The sequence below is a fragment of the Zootoca vivipara genome, chromosome Z1 (genome assembly GCF_965207765.1).
Source record: "Zootoca vivipara chromosome Z1, rZooViv2.hap1.1, whole genome shotgun sequence".
NCBI lineage: Eukaryota > Metazoa > Chordata > Lepidosauria > Squamata > Lacertidae > Zootoca > Zootoca vivipara.
The window spans coordinates 50,827,075-50,850,253 of record NC_142583.1 but is presented as its reverse complement, the minus strand read 5'-3'; the positions used below and the strand labels follow the sequence as shown (position 1 = coordinate 50,850,253).

The following is a 23,179-nucleotide window of genomic DNA, read 5'->3' as shown; positions in this document are numbered from 1 at the left end:
TTTAAGAGCATCTCTCCAGGAGAAGCTCTGAAGAGCAGTTGCCGGCCAGTACTGGCGCTGCTGAGAGAGGTAGAGCAATGGTCTATCTCAGTGTTCGGCAGCCACATACGTATGTCCTTAAGTAAACAGGACTCTGAACAGAAGTGGATCGCATTCGTGATCAGTTAGGTTAGGGCAATAACAGCAGAACCTAACTCCTTGAGAGGAGAACGATCACCTTATGGAGACGACCCTTGTAGAGATTGAACTCCCCGCCCCCCTCCTACTTTCTTTTACCCCGCCATCGACATATTTGGGCTGCAATCCTGTGCACAGCTCCATTTAACTCAGCTGGGCTTCCGTCTCAGTAGACATACATAGGATTGCACCGACAAGACTAAAAATGAAAGGCCGTAGAATAAGTATTTGCTAGTAACAATGGACTTTTGTTTGTGGTTGTATACGTAGCGAGGTGAGCAAGGAGGTTTCATCCGCACACATAAGAAGGGAGGCTGGGGATCAGCAGCCGGACAATATGTGGGGATGCGCTTGAACGGATTAAAAAAAAATCCAGACCAAACTGTATGCAGTATATTTTACTCCCATGAAAGAAAACACATTTTTCCAATGTTGTCAGAAAAGGAAAACACTATTATACGAAATGTTATACACAGGGTATGTTTACATTGCAGTTTCAGCGTCGCCATTGCATCCACCAGAGGTACTATTCTAAAACCGATATTCACACAATGGGACTTCTTCTTCTTCTTTAATAATAATAATTAATAATATGTTAGAAACATACAGTCTCGCATTTAGTATATACATTCCCTTGCTCGCAAGCGGAAAAAAAGAAAAAGAAAAGAAATCCCTAATGTCTTGTGTAACATGCTTTATTTTAAAGCCTAACTTTTAAAAACACTGTGGATATTTACTAAGAACTGCTTTTATAAAATTAATTTGACATTTCGATATATATATACATCCTTTCCCGTCATTTTTTTATTTTAATGTTAACAATGCTAAACATAAAAAATAACAAGCTTATAGGAACATTAAAATGTCATAGTATAGCGATTCAAACGTTTGTCCGTATTTTATATATATTTATAATATATGTCCTTGGAGATGTTGGAAATACTTTTTTTTCTTCAGTGAAAGGTAGCAGGAGAATATCCTTTGAAAACAAAGGGACTCGCTAGTTTCAGTGGTATCTCTTGTGCCTCTCCCTAACCCTTCTCTTTCTGGTTTATATTTTGTCTCAATTCCGAAGTCACTTAGCTGTTACCCTCTCCCGTTCCATTAGTGCCCATTTACTTTGGATTCGAACGTTCAAGTCCTTTGATTGCGGAAGCGAGGCCTCCTCCCTCCTCCATTCAGAATTGTGCGCCTGCTTGTTCCTGTGTCTCTGGGATTTTTTAAAAAATGGGTGGGGGGGAGTTGTTTGTTTTCTGAACGCAACCACAACAACAACAAAACAAGGGACGAAAGGCGGCAGGCCTTCCTGTCTCTCTCTCACACGGGCCTGTCCACGGCGTACTGGCAGGCGCTCAGATTGGAGGCCGGGTTCTGGACGCTGGCGTAGCCGAAGCTGGAGTGCTGCTTGGCTTTGAGTCTCAGGCTCGCCAGGCTAGAGTTACACGTGTCCCGGTAAACGTAAGGAGGGGTCGGCGGGGCGTACGGGCAGGCGGGTGTGGGCACGGCCGAGTTGAGGGAGGGGTTGCTCAGGTTGTTCAAGTTGTTCAGGCTGTTGAGGCCGGAGCCGGGCACGCCGGTGACCGCCGAGGGCACCATGCTGGAAGACATGCTCATGGACGATATGGAGTTGGGCGGCGAGAACATGCTCTGCGACGAGAGCGGGTTGACGTTCATGGAGTTGAAGAAGGGGAAGCTCTTGGTGGAGAGCGACGCCGACGTCAGGCCCTTGGCGGCCCAGTTGTTGTAGGAATAGCCCGGGTACATGTCGTCGTAAGGCTGCATCAGCCCGTTGAATTGCGGCCCGAAGCCGTTCTTGCACAGCTCCGCCTGCTGATTCCGCTCGCGTTTCCGCCACTTGGCCCTGCGGTTCTTGAACCAAACCTGCAATGGAGGGGAGGGACGGGTGAACGGGAAGAGGGGGGCAACAAAACAAGGAGAAGGATGGGTGGGGGTAAAGAAAGCCGGTCACTGGAAGGAAGGCAAAGCAGAGCCGCGCGCCGCGCAAGCATCTCCAGAACTTTGAGGAGGACACAAATAACGCGTTTCACCTGGAGCCCTGGGGTCCAGCAACTTTGGGGTACAGCATGAAAGGTGGAGGGAAGTCCAGGGCCCCGAACGCAAGAAGAACCTGCTGGATCAGACCTAGTCTAACGTCCTGTTCTCACAGCTACCTTCCCCCATGCAGAGCTGGCTTTTAACACACACACACACACACACACACACACACACACACACACACACACACACCACACTACTGATGAGGAGCCGTGGAGCACTTTCCACGTACAAACTCGCACTGAACCATAAACGGGACGGTTTTGAAACAAAGCTGCAAATCCTCTAAGTCTGGTGCCTTGAAAAGTAATAACGCCATCAGACACAATTCGGGCAGAGAAAATACGTTGAGGATGGGAGCCTGTAGAAGATGCCTATGTTTATCCTCCAGAAATCTAAAATGGGGGAGGAAGCACCCCCAAAATGCACTTATGTCTCAACCTGCCCCGCCTCATGTTTTTTCCCCTTCCTGATGCTGCCACTGCAAATCATTGGAGCTTCGTTTACGATCCTATGGATTCTTCTGTACTCTTACAGAGATTAGTTGGAAGTCATTGGGAATTGCTTCCCAGTTCCCAGAAAAGACGGATAAGGGCCGCCCTTGTGGCTGCCAGTCCAAGTACATTGACTTGGGAATCGTCTCTATTGACCCTCGATGCCACTTACTTTCCGGTCAACGTGCATCGCATCAGGGTCTCCGGCTGGAACCCAGAGCCCTTCTAGAGGGACTTGCGCCCAGGAAACGTGCGCAGGATCCTCAGGTCTGCATTCTTGCTTGGGTCCCACTTAAATCGGCGATACTAACTCCCGAGTAAATCTGTTAAGGCTGGGGTACCAGAAACTGAAGCATAAGCCGGACTTAAGAGCATTGCCCCCACCCCCGTTCTTTCTTAGCACGTTCAGCCTGATAAAGCAGTTTACAGTGGCGGTGGGAGCATATTTGATCCTGTATGCACTGGATCTACGCAATAGATCCCCGTTGTTTCTCCTTGGAGTGCCGGCCTCATTCCTTTCAGAGGGAAGAAAAAACGCCTAACTGGACCCTGGCTGAAGCTGCTTTTGAATATCTCCACCTATATATGACAAAATATCTCTTATAGTGCAAATGCTTGTGTCATTCATCACAGGCTTTGACACCCGGCCAAGGAAACGTCCTATATATTATCTATCTGCCGCTTTGGTTTCTGCTCGCTTGTTGGTGGAATCTTTCATTCGGTTCGCACTCCATTCATTTTGTTGTTCAGGGAGATCGCGAACAAAGGGGATGGGCTCCTTCCCCCTCCTCCACCCTTCACTTTCCCCCTCCCTCGATTTCCGACAAAGAAAGAAAACACTGTTGCACCGAGGAGGAGAGTCCAACTTTTAACAACCTCAGCCCTCTTTCCCAAACAAAGGAACGGAATGCATTTAAAGCCCATCGAAATCTCCTCTCTAGAAACAAGATGTAGTAACAATTATAATATTTATAAAATAAAAATAACTGGGCAACCCGTCATAAATCTTTACCTCAACAGCTTGTTAAATGGACCAGTCCCTTTCATGTGCTAATCGCCAGTAAAGCCAAACCACGTCCGCCCCATCTTGTCTCCTGCTCGTTTGGCAAAGTTGCCCTTTTCACTACGTGCTAAAGGGCAACAGCCTCCGCTGCGCAGACAATGGCGAAGGCGTGTGTCTCGCTCCAATCCACATCCCGCCGCCTGATTTGCCAGTCGGCCGCCTGCAAAGTTATTATGTGGATTCGAACCGTCGCGGGGCTCTTCTCGTTCTGTTTACACAGCCCGTGTTTTACGTTGCAAATCTCCCTTTCGACTGCACCGTTCGCTCGCAGACGCCTAATAAAACCCAATACCCAGCGCCCGAGAGTACCAGCACTTTCCCCCAAACATAACACGCTACATTCCCCAAAGCACATGCATGGCCGTCTCCAGGTTTCAAAGAAGTGGGGAAAATAAACCTGTAAATGGGGGAGGGGGAGCTGTTCACCTCTCACTGCCAGCGTTTTCAAAGTCATATTCTTTAAATGTTACAGACCAACACATTTGCAGGAGGGACTGAGGGCAAGCTGACTGCCCCCCCCCGCCAAACATAAAAGCGCAAGTTTCTTATAGGAACAGAGCCGTTTTTTCTACAATCGCATTTCCACATAAACTGACCTAGTTGCATTCCCCCCCCCCCCTTAGAGACTGCTCTCCTAAGCAACCTCACTGGGGAGCAGGCCACCCCAGCAGGCTACTGCGAGCGAGTTCTTCCCCAGTAAAACCACGGTTTGTAGAGAATTGCAAACCCCATTAAACCCAACTGCTTTGCCCGCTCAGTTGCTTAGCGCGCGCGCGCGCGCGCACACACACACACACCATGTAGGTAGCCTTGTTGATTTATTACAAAAAGTCAATAAATCTCAAAACCACGGTATGGTAAAAACCTTAATTAGGCCTAACCAAAATGTCACAAAGTCGTGGGTGCGCTTACTTGCTTAGAAGTAAGAGCGGTGGATTTCAATAAAATTAAGCTTCTTTGTTTTCGAGAGGGAAGGACTCTGCACATAGGGCAGGAGGCTCCATCGGCTTAAATCCAGACATTTTACTTTAAATGCGCCGCTATTGAACAGCCTGAATTGAGTCAACAGCCAGCACGACCAGATTCCTCTGTGTCCCTTTAGATTTTTTTTTTAATTACTGCTTGTTTATTTCCACTAAGCAGCTGAGCCCAAACTCTACAGCCTCCCATATTTTTTAATTAAAATCTCTGGGATTTGTTTATTTCCAAAGCATTGTAGCAAAAACTGATTCCTCCAACAAATGCAACATACGCATTTCGCATTGGTCTAATCCAAGACCCCAATTTAAATTGTAGTGTATATACACAATTTAAATTGTAGTGTACAGTATATACACTGCATTATTATTTTTGCGCCGTTTACACCCAAGTCCTAAAAACATTTGCTTGGGAATAAGAAACAGATATGAACGGGACCTACACTAACTTAGGTACTGGAAGGTTTTTATTTTTATTTTTTTAAAAAGCTCTGATTCCCTACACACTTTCTTGGGGTAAGTCTTGTTGACTACAAATGTCGTTATTCCAGGTAACATTTGTTTGGGAAGGAAGGCTTCCACACTTCTAACCAAAATAAACATGGTTTACATTTGAGAAGGAGGAGGCCTTATTTTCTGTTTTATGTATTTATTTGTTTGTTTTTAAAGAGAGTAAGCAACAGGCTGAACATCCCCGCTCCTAGTTTCATTGATTGCGCTGGGACTTTCTTTAATCCCCAAATCTCCTGACCTCATAGCAATCCTAACGGGATTACTCTAAAGTAATTTAGCCACGAATTGCAACAGCCCATTTCTAAAGCTCTTTGCAACCCGGTTAGGAGGGGGATATGCCAAACTCGTAAAGTTTTAAAGGCGCACCGAGTTGCAGCTTACTATCCCTACAGAGTGAAGCTTGTATGAGGACAGCAGCACTGCCTCCCTTTTCATGGGACTTTTCTTCCATACGTATATACAAACTTGGGGCTGTGACCTGGGTTTTCCCCCACTTTGATTTCCCGGAGAAGGGATTGCACGATTCTGCTGCGTTTTAGCACTCTGATCGATCCATCAATCATGGCAAGAAAGGGGTGGCCGTGGGTGGGGAGAAAGCCACCGTTGTTGTGAAACCTGAGGGTGCTTGGGGCGGGCGGGGGATGGGGAGAGAGAGAAGGAAGAATGCAAGGGAGGGCAAGTTTTGGGTGCCTTCGATGGAGTCAGAGGCCTCGTGTGTTGCGCATCTCGGGCTGCTGCACACACGTCGGAGCCTGCCCCGGGACGCTTTCTTGGCGACGCTTCCCATAAAGTACACATCCAGTTCAGAACACGCCGCACAGCCATCCATCATCTTCGGAGAAGATGGCAACCTGCCTCGGCCTGAGAGGGAATCAGAGAGGCGCTGCGCCGGGGCAAAAGCCCTCCTCGAAAGGCAGGCCAAATCGAAAGCGGCGCCTTCTCTGCGCCAGCCAAGCTGTTCAGGTTTATTCGCCTCGGCTGCTGCCTCTTCCAAGGGGCCCCAACATACCCATATTCACACACACAGCACAAAGCAGATCTCTCGGGGCTCCCCTTACCCTGACTCTGGCCTCGGTGAGGTTGGTCCAGACGGCGATCTCCTCCCGAGTCGACATGTCCGGGTAGCGGTTCCTTTGGAAAGTGGCCTCTAGCTCCTGGAGCTGCTGGCTGGTGAAGTGCGTCCGCTGCCGCCGCTGCCGCTTCTTCTTGGACGGATCTTCGGCGCTCGTGTCCTCATTCTTGCTGGGCTGGCTTTTGTCTTTTTCTGCAAAGGAAAATGCAGTCGCGGGTCAACAGACTGGCGCGGATTGGGATTCGGGGGGCGGGGAGAAAAAGGGCGGGCGGAGGGAGAAGGGGATCAGCCCAAGCGCTCCGCGGCCCCGCTGAACCGGTCCGCGGCCCGCAGTCGGCGCTCTTCCCAAAGCGGTTGAGCCGGAGTAGCGGGGGGGGGGAGCGGACGGATCGTTGCGAACCGGCGGAGAAACATGCGATTCTAAGCGCACTTGTTTTGAAGCTAGTCGGCCTAATCGAAACGCAGGGTATCTACTTCCATAGGTTTTATTTTATTTTATTTTATTTTATTTTAAGATCAAGGGGTGAACAAGCCCCATCCAAAAGCTGCTCTCATAAAACTGTAATACAAATAAAGGCTAGGGAAGTGTTTTCCTTGGAATCAATGAGGTTTGCGCTTAGGATACGAATGAAACACACAGACACCATATAAACAGGAAAACCCAAGGCCATCAATGGAAAATTAACTGTGCTTCGGACTGAAAAGTCAGGCTGTGTCCTCCAGCGCTATTGAAAACGTTGCCACTTGTATCCCAGGAGTTAGGTTTTAGAATGTGGATCGACTTCAATCCAAGCGCTTCCTTTTAAAAGTGTGCACCAATACGAGATTAATACAGCAAATCTGAAGGCCACCTTCTTACGCACACGGAAATCCTTCCGTGATGTCACAGAAAGCTTTTACCCCCTCACACCACAAGAAGTATGAGACTGTGATTCAGGATTGCCCTAAATTAATTCCAATTGACCGTTACACCTAGATGCATTCCTTATATGTAACAGATATAGATACCTCTTGCACTGACAGTACACGCTGTGCAGCTGTAGACTTCGTGTATATTGCACCTGTATCATTAAAGATGCACATCTTTAAAATCGAACAAGGCTCTGCATTTACTGAGGCTGTCCTCGGAAATACATACAAAGATTGCAGCAACACTGGTGTACTATGCTACATCGGTCTCCTATATCTAGACAAGGCCACTTTGGTGCTGATTCACGGATCGAACATCCAGAAATTATGCTACAATAATGTGTCCTAAATCTGTGAGTCGGTCTAACTTCCACTTACATTGCACGGTATTGAGCCAAGTTTTACTCTGAGTAGATCTATTGAAATCAATGGCCCGAACAAAGGCATATTCATTCATTAAAGTCATAGCTGCCAACTTTTCACTTTTCTCGCGAGGAAGCCTATTCAGCATAAGGGAAAATCCCTGTAAAAAAGGGATAACTTGGCAGCTATGATTAAAGTGGGTCTGCTCCAGTTTAATACCACCCATTGAAGTTAATGAAAGTGTGAAGTGTCTTTAAAGATGGAACATATTTTCAGAAGTAAAGGTGTTTATCTCAAAGTTGTTGGGATGGCCCCCATTAAGTCCAATGAAGACCCCTGCACTCTCGCTCATGCTGGTAGTTGGAGTCTCTGTAGCACATACGACTGCAATTCCTGGGCATGTTTTCATTAAGGCAAATATTTATTTTAATCGGACATCATGTTTACTTCCGAGTAACCATGGGTAGGATCGGGTTGGATGAGGATATATGCCATTGCATCCTCAGTCAAGCCGAAACACTTGAAGTAGCCGATCCTCCAGGCTCCACTCAGTTCAATGGAACAGTCCTAGGTAGGTGTACTTCGGATGGCAATCAAACAGCCCAATCCTAAACACGCTTACTCAGAAGCAAGTCCCAGTGTATTCAACTAGGACTGGCTGGTTTGAGTGCGCCCCTGAAGAAGCAGTCTAACAGACCATGCACGTTTACTCAGAAGTAACTCCCACTGATTCGAGTCGAACTTATTCCCAAGCAAGCGTGCAAAGGATCGTTGGACACCACGATCCTATGCATATTTCATAGGAATCCAATCCTACTGCATTCAATAAGACTCTCTGGAAGGAAACCACCATGGATAGATGGAAATCCATGGGCAAATCTGAGCTCTCTTCTCCCCCAGGAGCCTACAGGGTTTCCTATACAGTACCTTTATTGGAATTACATTTCACCGAGAGCTTCGACTACATTTGTGCTAGATGCAGTAAGTGCTGTTATATAGAGAGCCCGCTTGTTTGTTTTTAAATACATTTCAGAGTGACAGGGTCAATCACTGCTCTTTCACTGAGATGGTCTGGCTAAATCCCGACGGAGACTGCATTCCAGTTACAAGCCCGCCCAGGTCCTGCTGCCTTTACTACTACGGTAGGTTTCTATCTCTCGGTGGCAAATGCCTGGATTTGCCGGCCGTGTGTGCAACTCTTCTACCTCCCCGCGCACCCGCTGTTTCCCGATAGAAAACGAGAAACCAAATATCTCCCGGAATCTAGCTACAAAGCAGTGTCATCTGCAATTATATTTCCATTCCCTTCTCCTTCTAATCCCTCACTATGCGCCCCCAGCACAGGCATGGGACACCAGTTTAATCCCCCAAGACTCTGTATTGATAATCAGAATACTGAGATGGTGGCGAGGGAAAGAGAAGCAGCGTGGAGCCGGCGGAGAACCCTTACCTGCGGCCTCGGGGCTAGAGGTGTCGGAGATGGTATGCACCTCCAGCCGGTGCTTGGCAGAATCCAAGGCCGACCGCGACTGCCCGGGGGTCAGGGCTGAAGCCATGACCAGGGCCGGCTGGTGGTGGTGGTGGTGGTGATGGCAGGAGGAGGAGGAGGAAGAGGCGGAGGAGGTGGAGGAAGCGGAGGAAGGGGAGGTGGAGCAGCACAGTTTATTCCCGGCTACCAGCCGCTCCAGTCTCAGCGGCTCTTTCAGGCAGTTCATCGGGCTGCGGGAGCCAGCCCGAGCTGCCGGGGGCTGCACACTGGGTGTGGATGTGCGCGCTACGTGTGTGGACAGAGGCGCAGCGGGAGACGTGGCTGGAGAAGCTCCTCCGCAGCCTCCTTGTCAATTTCACTGTGTCAGTTTCACTTCTCTCGCAGCAGGCAGCCCTGCTCGGCTCTCAACGCGACGCTGCTGCCCCCCGCCGTCGCTGCCCTCCTCCTCCACCTCCTCCCGCCGGCAAAGTCCCCCGACGGGCGGCCGCCCCGTCGCATGAGCCTCTGCGGGCGAAAGCAGGAGAAACCCCGAAGAAGAGCGAAGGCACCCTCCGCCGTAGACTCCCGCGGCGGACCGCGCCGACCATGAATAAATCACCAGGCTGCCGACGGACTCGCGGGCCGGGCCAGAGTGACAGGCGCAGGTCGACTGTATTAGATCCAAGGCGTGGGCGGCTGCTGTAAGAGCAGGAGCCTCGACGGTCAGCGTTGCGTAGCTGGGCAAGCCCCTCTTGGTCGCTTCACGTCTCCCCTCGCTCCGGTCTACCCAGCCCAGGCAAGCCACGGACCCCGAGGAGCTCAGCAGCTTCCCTGTTTGCCTAACATCTTAAACCTAGAGGCGGCCTTCCCGGGGCGATGATATCACCCGGCCCCCTTCTCTGCCCTCCCTCCTGCCTCCCCCGCGTCCTAGACTCGCCGCTGAGACTCGGAGTGACGCGCGCCGCGGCCAATCAGGAGGCGCTACGCCCCGGCGAAAGCTATAATAAGACCACCCTATCAGAAACTTAGGGCAGGGCTAAATTAAAAGTCTTGCTCTCTTGTCTCCCCCCCTCCCCCACCGCTCTTCCAGTCAGGTCTTCCCTCAAAGGCTTGCATAGCAAGGGAGCAAAGGGGGGAGTTAGAAAAGGAGAAAGGGGAAAATCATCTCCGACGGAGGCAATATAATATATGATTATTCACAAACACAATTTTATTCTGATGGCGTTTGCAATTTGCAGAACGCTTTCCAGCTCTTACTTTTTTTAACATCAGGAGACATCTAGATGCGCCCCACAAATAACTTTGATAAAATGACTAGGAAACCGACACCTAACTCTCCGGGAGAGACAGGTTTTTGCTGCATTGAGAAGACTCATTCTCCTGCCTCGGAAGCTTCGTTTCAATGACTCAGAAAATAAATCGCACTTTAAGGAGAAAATCTTGAAAAAATAAATCCGCCACCAAGCTAATGGCAAGCCTTAAAAGCAGACTTGCCGGTTGGAAGCGTGAGGAAAGCACATCTCTTAAGACAGCAAGTGTCTGAACGGCTCGCAGTCGCGAATGAAAAAGTACTCGGGAAATATGCCAGTTTCACTGACACAAAACACGATCGTTTAAAATTGCCATTTTGGAAAAAGTGAATTACTACTCGTCCAAAGTAAGATATATCGAGAGTGACGGCCAGTTTTTCAATTGTCTTATCTATACCACCCAGAGAATTTGAAAGGGCGATATATAAATGTAATAAAAATATATACATGAATGCAAAATGTTCATTCAAATCCAATACTTTTATTTTTTTTTTAATCAAAGAACCCTTTAAACCATAATTTCTATTTCATATTTTGAAGCTCAGGCCTAAACATATTAATTTGTAAGCCAATTATTGGGGGAAAGTCCCATGAGAAGTCCAAAAGGCTTGCTTTGGAATAAGCGTGCAATAACATCGCGCGGTCAGTTCCATCATTTTCATTGTTTTCAGTTAAAATAACCCCCCAAATTAATATATTCTCCGATTATTTTAATATGACAATATAATGTCATCCATACATTTCTCCAAACGTTATTGGGGGGGGGGGACTGGGGAAGATGATGAATACACACACACACACAATGTAAATCATATTAAGTGAAAACCATATAAATAGACTATACGATCGATATGCTAGGTTAAATTTGATCCTTGTTTAAACTCTGATTTCCGGCACTAACAGAACCCCACCACAGTCTCACGATGGACTCCTTTGGAACGTAACCCCAGGTAAGCGTTATTTAAAACCGTGGGAGCCCCTTCCCAATAAATGTCTTCAGAATTCATTCTTTATTATCGCATCCCCAATAAGGAAAACTTCCGTTCCTTCTCTCTCCCGGAATTATTTTCCCCACACGCACAATGTCACATTTTTGCCATGACGATAAAAGGACTTTGATATATTCTTGTGCACAAGAATATATCTATTAGAGCGAGAGAGAAAGTTAGGTTAATTAAGACAATTCAATACAAACAATGCCCTTATATGCGCTTCCTATCGCGCTCTGCATGCAGGATTTGCTAGTATTCTTCGGGTTTGGTTTTTTTAAAACGTGTGATCGTACTATAGTACGATCCTTGCGGGGAACGAAAACAGAATCGTTGAGAGTGTTTTTGTTAACCCTGCTGGGGGATCCTTTGCTTGGCCAGAATGCCCGTTTAGATTAGAGACTCCCGAAAAAGGACGGAGGCTGTTGTACCGACACAGGAAGAGAGAATTAACCCCAAAGCACAAATAGTTAGAAGATGATAGTGGATCTCTTCTAGTAGATCTCTTCTAGTGGATCTCTTCAGTGTTACGCACCTTGCCAAATTTCTCCCTAGCCCCAAGAGTCATCTAAGCACTGCATACATACAACAGATCACAGTCTTACGCTCCCATGTTCGTTAATACGGAATAACTACCTCTCTTGACTCCATATTCGCAGTTATCAACTCTGATTACTCCCGAGTAGAAGTACTCCTTTGCCATGGTTTAATTTTCCTGAGGGCCACTGCGAGGTTGAAGCTTCCTTACGGTATTGCTAAAACCCGCATTAGCTCATCTCAGAAGGCTTTGGGACAAGCTAGGCGCAGTTAGTCCAAATGTCTCCTTTCTCCAAGTTGTGGAGATAAAAAGCACCCAGCCTGGCTGAGAGGGGTACTCTGCAAACCATCTCCAATAACAACACCACCCTCCTCCAGACTAATAGTGGTCCTCTGGATTCTCTGCCTGCATCTCATCCCTCCTCATTTCGCTTCGAGACCGCTAAACTAGTCTGCATATTGTTTTAGCAGTCTGTTGGTAAAGAAGGTCAAATTAATTTACATTCTGCTCATTATCCCGCTGTTTAAATGACGTGGTTTATCCCTGCGATTTGACAAAGGCGCTCCCTCTCTGTCTCTCCCCTCCACCGCTTTCCTTAGACCCCACTGCGTTTCGATGGAGACAATATTCTTACATTTGTAGTGGATTTTAATCTGATAAGACTCTAATTTCCTTAAGTCTTTTAAATAGGGGTTTTTAAACGATTCTAGCCGTTTTCTTATTGAATTTCCTCTAATTCCCCCCAGATCATAAAGTATATGTGTAAAGTAAATAGTTTTTCCCACAGCACCGGCAGCAGATGACCTATAAGTAAGTCAATAGGAATCCAGCGCCTTTCTGCACAATTTGTTTACTAATCATATCCCGGTTTCTGCTTAACCTCCCGGGGGCGACTGGGGGGTTCACACTCCACGCAAATCCCCCGAGGCCCTTCTGAATCAATGGAAGCCGTTGCAGAAGGCAACCAGCCACTACAGGCGCGGTGAGAGAGGATGGGAACGGGAGATCCAACCTTGGAGACAGGGCGGAAGCTTCCTCCACCTTAGCTGCAAAGCAAGGCGGACGGAACTGGGGGGGAAGAGAGGAAGGAAATGGACGATGGCCTGGAATGTCTCTTCTCATATAGACAAGATCAGCACTTTGATGCCGTTTCAAGAAATTCGGAATGCTACCCCCCTAAAGCAGATTACAGCCTCTCCTTCCCCTCTCGACAAGATCCATTTCAAGTGTAGTATGCTATCCATGTCTACCTGTCAGTAAGTGGGGCTTACTCTCAGGAAGAGTTGCTATAGGACTGCAGCCTCTTAACCCGAAAATAGCTTCCGTGTGTGTAGATGCGCAAGTTGAAAAATGCGTTAAGGAACCTTTCACCCGCGTTTTAAGCAAGCAAAAAATATGCACCTTGTTCCTGGACTCCAGAAATCATAAAGATATAAAAACACAAGCGAAGAGTTTGGCTAATGGACCTTATATGTCCATAGGATGGCGATTAGTATGCTCAGGTGTTTGGGGGTGGGTGAAGGGGTATCTTTTTTATCCGTTGCAATTTCGTATACCACTCTAAACACCTTTGCTTGGCAAGGGAGGTCAGAGGAGAATTTGTGTGCTCGGAGCTAAAGCAAAGAGAAGTGCGTATATTTTTTTGTATAATGTAGAAGACAATGATTAGCCGCATTAAAAAAAACAACAACCCAACCCTAAACAGAATTGTTAGGAAGCAAATCCCATTGATTTCGATGGAACTGCCTTCCAAGAACCTTCAAGTGCAATCAATGAGAACTTTCAAGTCAATGTGTTTAAAATGGGTCAAAGCGGGATTAGCTGTTCTGATAAGTAAACTACAGAATGAGACCTAGGCAGATTGCAAGGAACATGTGGGCTGCTGTGTGACTATCTGGGCGTTTCCCTAAATGAAAACTGCCCAGGTTTCGTCTTGCTGTGATAGTTAGGAATGACCTCCTCCAGAACTTATCTGGGAGATTCTCCCATGCTAGGCGTTAGATGCTAGCTCTACTCAAAGGCCTTGCGGGGGGGGGGGGTTGTTCTGGAAAAGACCGAGAAAATAAGTGGGGGGGAGAGTGAATCGATAGGGAATTCATAAGTAACAATATTAAACAGAAACAAAATTAAACATAAAGACTGTAAAAAATATAATGTGACAAAAATGTCATAGCATTTGCATGACTCACAAACCAGCCCCCCCCCACCAAGGTGAATTACCCTCGTCGAGAATGTACCTGTCATAGCCGCAAACAAAGACGTCTGGTCTTATGCTGAGTCAGATCATTACTCTATTGAGTCCAGGACTGTTTACTATCTAGGGTTTCAGGGTTTCATACCACATGCTACCTGAAACCTGGGACTTCCTCCACGTAAGCAGTGCTCTGCCACTGATGCATGGTCCATCCCCAGCTGTGGGCAATATCTAAAGTGGTACCTCCAAAAGGAACATGAGAAAATCCCCGGTGGATCAGGCCACTGGCCCATCTATTAGGTTAGCTTGTTCTGGCCAACCAGATTCCTGCTGGAAGTCTGCAAGCAGGACCTGAGCGCAAGAGGACGTTCCCAGCAGCTGGTATTCACAACCATCCTGCCTCCGACAGAGGCGGCAGAAATGACCCTTGTGGCTCATAGCCACTGGCAACTTTATCCTCCGTGAATTAATTAGCCGTTTAAAGCCATCCAAGCTGGTGGCCATCGCTACAACTTGTGGGCCGCTCTCTCTAGATAAGGAATCAGGACAAGATCTGCAGGTGCTCATAGGGGACATCGTGCTGGCATCATCTTCCGTAGGGGAGGCTTCTTGGAGAGAAAAGTGTGTTTGTCGCGAGAGGTGTGTGGCGCCACTTTCCTTTTATTCAATACTAGTTCAGGGCCTTAGGGTCGGCAGAGTTTTGTTTTGCAGTTCAGACTGGCCAAAGCCAGCCTTTGGTTTTGGAAAGAGAAAGGAGACCACTCTTACGCTAGAGAAACAGCGAAGCTGTTCTGATTTCTCAAACTGCTTTGTTCATCCGACCAAACCAACAAAATCTGCCCTCTCCCGAGTCCCACACCATTCTTTGCACTCTGAGTTGTTTATCGCTCTATTCCTGAGCAGGACGTGAAGGCAGGGGCGGGGGAGGCAGTCCAATTTGCTAAAACGTATTTCCTGGTGAATGTGCGTAAGATTTCAACCTAAAGCAGGAACAAGGGGGCGTTTTCTTGCGCTACCACCACCCGCCTCCATAAACTAGGACTTTCTTGCACAAGACCCATCAGACATTGCTCAAGTCCCATTCCTGGCAATGAGCAGAGTTCAGGATAATTTCCTGATGGCCGTTGCGTCGGCTGCAATCCTATACATTCTTACCTCTTTGAGTCAACAAATTTAGGGTGGGTTTCTTTAAAGTAGGAACATCTTGTGGCCTTGGATACAACAATGTCCAGCAGTTACACGTTGCGCTTGGCAAATGATCCATCCAGTTCTATAAGTTTACCCTCCTTTCTACTGTTCCAACCCGCCTTCATCATCGACTTCTATCCCCCACTGAATCCTTGACTCTTTAACAGCAAGAAGGAAATGACTGCTTCTTGCCAAGTACAACGCTGACAGTTTTAAATTTTGGGGGGAAACCAGGGTGCGTTGCTTGCTTTGTGGCTAGCGAAGACTCACATCCAAATGACCATTCAAACGTTGAACTCGAAACGCGAGTCTGTTTAGATCTCACCTCTTCATCTGGTGACAATATTTGCCTTATTAAATTAAATATTCCCTCACCACCGGTTGATAACCAAGGGGTCTGTCTCGCACCCTGTTCCTAGCGCTACATTTTGGGAACCACGTTGTTTCTTGGAAACAAATCTCATACTTTCAGTGATATTTCAATGACACTTCGATTTTCTAGGATACTTATAACCATAGCTAAGTGATAACCAATGATATTCTTAAGCTACTGTGGTTAATAAACTGCACAAGAGACAACGTCCCCTATGTTTCAAAGAAGCAAAAAAGCCAATTTAAAAATCCAGAGTAAAGTCAGGTATACGAGAGACTTAGCCCCCCCCCAGAATCAGCCGATCATTTTGAAGCAGAAGCTACGCTCCAGTAAGGCAAGCATTTGGCCATAAAGGGATGCATAGCTAAACTGAAGTGTTAGGATTTAAACCGGATTAGTTCCATTGATTCGGCTTAAAGTCTAATACTACGTCTTAACCGGTTTGTGGGTTGAGTTCTGTAATAGACAATAGAATTGTCCTGAAATAATTCCTATGGGTTTCCCTATACTTTACGAACGAAGATCGCCAGAAATCAGTAAGCGAAGGTTCCAGTATCAGGATTCTGAGTTGTTGTAGTTCTTAATTGATTAACCAATTAGGAATAGAGTTATGGAATCAAGGTATAAGAAGATACAAGAGGAGCCTCGTTGGATTTTAGAACAAAGACCTGCTCAGACCACCATTCTCTATCCCTCAGCGGCCAGCTGGGTGTTTATAGGGAGCGCCTAAGCAGGACCTGAGCGCCAGAGCCCTCTATTAACCGCTGTTCTTCCCAGCCGTCTTTTCCTGGAGGTGAGATATCATTTAGCCATCGCGACTAGCAGCAGGCATCTCTTCAACAGGCTGGAAAGGAACACAACGTTTGTATGCGCCTTTGAAGAAACAAGAGGGAAGAGAATACCAGAATACCAGGAAGGATCTGCCAGAATCTTTGACGCCAGGGGGCCTAAACGCTTCCAGAGCGATTCAAAATTGTCTACAATTACCCCACCCATCCACCCCGGCTATGCCTCCGTAGAGCCCACTTGAAATCTGAAAAGACTGTAGCGAAGGAAGCGCAAGACGGTACTTTGTTCTCCTTTTTTTCTCGCACACCTCGTTTCCTTGGTCCATTTATACTATCACTGCTACTGGAACTGCTGCTGCTGCTGCTACTACTAGAACAACATCACAAACAAACAAATGGAATAAATATTCCTAACGATAATAATGACATGGAATGTGATTTGTTGGTTTGTTACATTTATATCTCGCCCTTATGACCAAGGGGGCCCACTACCACCAATGAGATGAATGATTAAATAGAATAAAGGCCGCTACTACCGTTGCTACTGTTACGACGACGACAACCACTTGTTGTTGTTGTTATCATTATTAATTATTATTATTATTATTATTAAGTTAAAATATATTGGATCAATAAAATGTTATCATTACCTTGATATTTAGTGGTCATCCCACCCACGCGTTTCCAAACAGCCTTTTTATCTCACAACAGCCTTGTGAGGTAGATCAGACCGATTGGCTCAGAGTTGCCCGGGAACCTGCAATCTCCACTGTGTGGCTGCAACATTAGCCACACACAGTGGGTCTCGGAGGCATTGGTTATTGGAGTTTCTCCCCGCCTGGTTTCCTGCTTCTCTCGCTCCACAGTCTGTTCTCCTCTGCCACTCTGAGGATGCCAAATATCCCGCTCTTCGCGCTCAGAAAAGTTATTCACAGATTGGTGGATCTAGCCCTGACCGTCTGAACCCTAAACGGAGTCCAATGACTTCCCTCTGGAACGGGTGTGCACCAACCTGGTGGTGGGACTTGCAAACTTCCTCTTCAGTCTGCCAGAGATGGCTCACATCTACTGTGTGTCGAACCTTAACACACGGAGGGCGCTGTCGGTATTTTCGAATGGAGTTCATTCACATACCGGCAAATTCTGGTTGCGCAATTAGAGTTGGTCCCAAACTCGCACCCCCCCCCCCACGAAAAAGAAAAGATGGGACTTCCAAAGGAAGCAACGGAGAAATGCACTGGAGAGTGTGGGACAGGCAGCGTGATGTAGTGGTTAGAGTCTCGAACTAGGAGCTGGGAGGCCAGTGTTCAAATCCCCAACTAGCCATGAAACTCACTAGGGTGACCTTGGCTCAACTACTGCCTCTCAGTCTGACTTCACAGGGTTGTTGTGAAGATCATATAGGGAAAGGGAAGCCAGCTCGAACCCCTTGGAGAAAAGGTGGACAATAAATGCAAGAAATAAATAATAATAGTAAATATTTCTTCATGCAGGCAAGAACAAGCCGTCTCAGGAAGTTTCTTCTCTAGAGCAATTTTGGCCTTAAATGGAAAGCCTGGACTTTGAAGTCATCTTATTTTACTTGTTATTTTGTATTATATTTACTGTTTTTAATTAGGTTTTTGTAATTTTGGATTATGCGGAATGCTTTATCGGAGTGGATGTAGTAACCGAGTAATTTCGTTGTTCCCGCAAGGGGACAATGACAATAAAGATATCTTATCTAATCTTCTCTCATACAACTCACTGTGGATGCTCGTTAAATGGGCAACGTCGTCTAACCTTCCCGCAAACAAATCAGGATGAATCTTCGAAAAGCAAGTCGTGGGGATGGGGAACCCCGTCCCAACAACTGAGTTCATCCCAGATGTTTTGAAACGGAGATGCAGAAATCAGGAGCACACCTGCTCACTCATCCTCAGGCCATTGTATCCAGCATCCAAAATATGTAATAGGATTCAGGTTTCTTACAACTTGAACGAGGTCCCCCACTTTCCTTCTTTTTTAATCTCACTTTGGGTAAAATCTGGTAGCGTCTGCTCTGGCTGGATACATTTACTATGGTCCCTGGTCAAGGTTGTCCATCCTTGATCCCGCAACGGACCCAAGGGAGAGCAAATGGGGTCTGTTGCTACTCAGATTCAGCCAGGCAAATTTTAATTGGTCAAGCTCTAGAATTCTGCAAGAACAAAATCTGCACAAATCTAGACCAACAGGCTTCTTAGCATCCCATAGTGGATGTTCCTTAAATTCCTTCCGGCGGCCACTAATCAATCTGGAATAAATAGGGACTCCGCTTCTCTGTGTTTACAGCCCCCCTCCCTTGATTCTACACCCGGGAAAAACCAGTTTTCTCTTGAAACCGCTGTAGGGGGAAAATAAAATTTAAAAAACAAATTCCAGCCATATCATCCTCATTTTATCCTGAGATAACTGGTTGGGAGAAATATATAAAAATATTTTTTGGTGGAGCAGGTGAGCTTCCCACCAATTTCCATCTCACTAAAGCGCCCGGGTCTGCACTTCTGCAAAACGACTTGGTTGGCGCTCGGGCAGAGGCTCTGGATAGACCTGTTGTCTATTTCTTTCTTTCTCTTTTTAAAACCCATTGGCTTGTTGTCTTTCGCCTGCCTCGGATTACCGACTATTCGCCTAGATGAAGAGCCATTAATTACCCATTCAGTCAATATTGGGAAGGCGACAAAGCTTTTTACATAGGATTAACGAGGCATCAGATTGTGCCATTAGTATATTCCTGCGCACGGCTAAAGCTTTCGTTATACATTGCTCCTTCCCTCCACCCGCAGTCGATCTGGCAACTGCTGCATATATTAGGGTCCGGCGACAGCGACGTGTGTGTGTGTGTGTGTGTGTTGAGAGAGAGAGAGAGAGAAAGCAAAGGTAACTTGTTGTCTCCATTTGGAGTAGTATTGGAAGGCGACATTGGACTAGATTTCGGAACAGCTGGCCTGGGGAGATGGGATCAGGCTCTCCCGGCTGGAGACGGATATGTAGGCAAGTCTGCGTGTTATTTAGCACAGCGGACAGGTTTCGAGTTAGAAATAGGAGCACCCGCCCCTCTCTCCCCCACCCCCATTCTCTTCCTGACTTCCCCTCCCTGCCTCGTCTGAAAATCCTCCAGGAGCTTTGCTCTCGGAAGATCCCTCTCAAGCCGAAAATAAAGTAAAATAAATCTAGTCTCTTACGCTCCACTCTTCTTAGCGTCAGGTGTACGGCTTTTCATCCCTGCACAACGGTTCCTTAAATAAATTCCAAAGAAAGAAGATGAAATTGGGCTTTTTCATCACCACCGTCATCTTATCAGCGGTATTATCCCAGGCACTTTTCATGCGTACAAAAATGCTTCGTTCTGTCATCTGATTTCCCCGCCCCCTCACAACAGCCTTGTAAGTCGGTGTGAGGTGGAATCTCCATGGTCAGGTGCAGTCTATCACTGATTAACAAGTGTGTTGGAGAAGACCCAACAAGAGATGGCTTCTCAACTTTATTTTGAGAGGCATCTGATTGGCTACTGCCAGAGATATAGTTAGGGACCTTGCTTTAATCCAGGGATCGGGAATATGTGAACCTCAAGATATTAGACTCCAATTCCCATCAGCTTTACCCAGGTTGGCCAATAATCAGGGATGCTGGGAGATGTAGTTTGGATAGGCATCGCTTCCCTATTTATGTAATATGCCAAAGCGTGCCAAAACTAGGGAAATATTAACGTAGCAGATAATTAAACTCGGATGCCCCTTCAGACTCAGCAGTTCTCCCGCTATTCAGGCTTAAAACCCCAGTTTCATGAATCACATCAATCTATGTAATTTTATGGAGTCAGCCCAATACATTTTGCTCCTCTCCCATTCCTTGTGAAGAAGCCAGCTGGCCTGGCCTACCTCACAGGATTGTTGTGAGGATAAAACGGGCAAGGAAAGTACCATATCGGCCACCTAGAGAGCTCGCTGGAAGAAAGACGTAACAATGAAATGAATGAGAGAGCATCTTCTAGCAAACTATGACAAACTTCTTAGAGGTCTTTTATTCGAGTAAACAGTGTACAGTATGCAGTACAGAGCAACCTGAAGACGCTCGTATTGGAGCAACCTAGTTGTGCTGTGGTTGCCTGTACCTCCCCAGTTCTTTTGAAACGTTTGAAACAAGATACAGAGCCTCATCTGCCGCCTTGGAAGCAAGTCCCCCTGGGTTCAGTGGGATGGGTGTCCAAGCGAGGGGTTGCAGAAGTGCAGCCAGAGCATCCCGAAAAACAAACAACAAAAAAGAGCTAGGACAAGGAGCTGCACGGATTTCCTTCCACTCCTCCTCTCCCAGGCACGCAAGCATAGAGAGCAGCCGCAATCCTGTGTACACTTACCTGGGATCAAGTCCCACTGGACTCAACGGGACTTATTTTTGATCTCTCTCTCTCTCTCTCTCTCTCTCTCACACACACACACACACACACACACACACACACACACACACTTGTACTGTCACTTTGGATATTTAATTGGAAGCCGCTTTGTAAACCAACTTTGCGTGGAAAGTAGGGTTCACATATAACAAAGACATGCTTTCCCACGACGCTGCAGTATGTTGCGCTGTGGAAATGTGAACCGCTTTGAAACTCTTCTGGGAATGAAAAGCGACATCGAATTTATTTTAAGAAATAAACGGAATATTGACTCGGTGGGTTCCGAGTCCTCAAGAAAACGATTTGGCTGACAGAGCAATCCTCAACACGCTTTTTTCCAGGAGCAGGTCCCACTGAGTTGAATGGAACTTGCTCCCTGGGAAAGGGCTCGACACGCGACTCGTGTTCTTTCCTGTTCACTAGATCCGAAAAAAGTTCCACAGGTCAGGAGTATTTGGCTTGTAAACCTGCCTGGAACTTCACAGCAATATTTGATAGATCAAGAATACTATCAAATCAAATACTAAGTGTCCCCCCCCCGCCCTTGAATGGGTACCCTTGAGACAAAATTTAGCCTTTCTAAATCCTCGTTAGAAGAACTGGAAGGAGCGCAATTGATTTCAGTGGGACTAACTTCCGAGTAGGCATGGATATGGTAAGGTGGCAGACCCCACACAGATTTCAGTGGAAGAAATATTCAGCATATGCCAGCACGAATGTAAAAGGAAGAGCCTTCAGCCTTGCAGAAGGTCCCAGATACAATGCCCAGCATCTTCAGGTAGGACTGGCTCATAGAATCATAAAACTGTAGAATTGGAAGGGATTGGGGGGGGGTCATCGAGTCCTGTCCACAGCCGTCCCTGGATGGGCTCGAACCACCAACCTTCTGGTTACAAGTCAGACCCGCACTGACCCATTGCGCCACAGACTCCCTTCAGTGTAGACAACACTGAGCTGGATGGACACAGAATAAGTTTTTCCCACTGAAATCAATAGAACATGCAGGACAATGACTCCCAGGTATTTGTGCATTAGGAAAGTGGTGCAACGTTGGCTGTGCTTTGCTTTAAAAACAAGTGAACAACAGGTATCACTTATCAAGCAAATCCTAATCGATTGATCTCATGTTTTCAGTCAACTAATCGGCGAATGCAACCATTGAATCTTCATACGGAAAAAAGCAATGGCTGGACCTTTGTGAAGAACAGACTCCCTCTCACAAGGAACACAATGTCTCCCTTAAGACGGTGCTAATACTTGTATTTAAAATAATTATAAAGTTTAAAAAAGGAGGTATATTAATTAAGAAAGGCATATTTTTAGTGGATCATTGTGTCTAAAACTCAATTGATCTGTCAGATTCTTGCCTAAATAATAACACTGCAGCTCCATTTAATATTGCTGTTGCTGTTAACTAAGTATTTGGCCTGAGTTAAACTTTGAAGGTATGCATTTGTTTTTTAAGGTAAAGGGTAAAGGGACCCCTGACCATTAGGTCCAGTCGTGACCGACTCTGGGGTTGCGCGCTCATCTCGCATTATTGGCCGAGGGAGCCTGCGTATAGCTTCCAGGTCATGTGGCCAGCATGACAAAGCCACTTCTGGCGAACCAGAGCAGCACACGGAAACGCCATTTACCTTCCCGCTGTAGCGGTTCCTATTTATCTACTTGCATTTTGACGTGCTTTCGAACTGCTAGGTTGGCAGGAGCTGGGACCAAGCAACGGGAGCTCACCCTGTCGCAGGGATTCAAACCGCTGACCTTCTGATCAGCAAGCCCTAGACTCAGTGGTTTAACCCACAGCGCCACCTGTTTTTTTACTGAGACTTATATGCCGCCTTTCAGGGATCAGCACTGCTATACTCCCTCCTCGAGCTGATCTGTCTAGCCCTAGGGATAGAGTTACCTTAGACCACCGGTTCGTTTAGCTCGGCATTGTCTACATTCACTGACAGGGAGCCTCCAAGCTTTCAGACAAGGGTCATCCGCAGCCCTACCCTGGAGAAGCCGGGGATTGAACCTGGGACCTTCTGCATGCAAGGCAAAAATATTAGCACTGAACTACGGCCCTGGCTCTGAAAGGTTTGGTAAAGCTTCTGCGGGCTCATATTTAAGCGAAGTGCTACTGACTTCCTAGGAAGCGGGTGACGGAAATGCCACATAGTCTTCCTGAAGCGAGATGTAGACAGACAGGGCTGTTCCTATGGGGTGGGAAAACTACACAGGGCCCCCAGATCCTCTACATCTTTAATCGGAAAATAGACCCACTGTAGCCAGTCGAACTTGCCTCC

At 46.9% G+C, this 23,179-nt stretch overlaps 1 protein-coding gene across 4 annotated transcripts in view; it reads right to left on the bottom strand.

The window, feature by feature from the left end:
- Window positions 1-560: 560 nt before the first annotated feature.
- Window positions 561-23,179, bottom strand: part of PITX2 (paired like homeodomain 2) — a 35,302-nt gene continuing 12,683 nt past the window's right edge. For 3 of the 4 annotated variants that reach the window (XM_035113770.3, XM_035113767.3, XM_035113772.3), the window contains 2 exons: window positions 6,338-6,543; window positions 561-2,058 (listed from right to left, as the gene is read on the bottom strand). In XM_035113770.3, the coding sequence (XP_034969661.1) occupies window positions 1,495-2,058; window positions 6,338-6,543 (770 nt within the window). In that variant the 3' untranslated portion in view covers window positions 561-1,494. Of the gene's footprint in view, window positions 2,059-6,337; window positions 6,544-9,073; window positions 10,659-23,179 lie in introns of those variants that run through there. The other variant, XM_035113766.3, reaches the window with a different exon arrangement.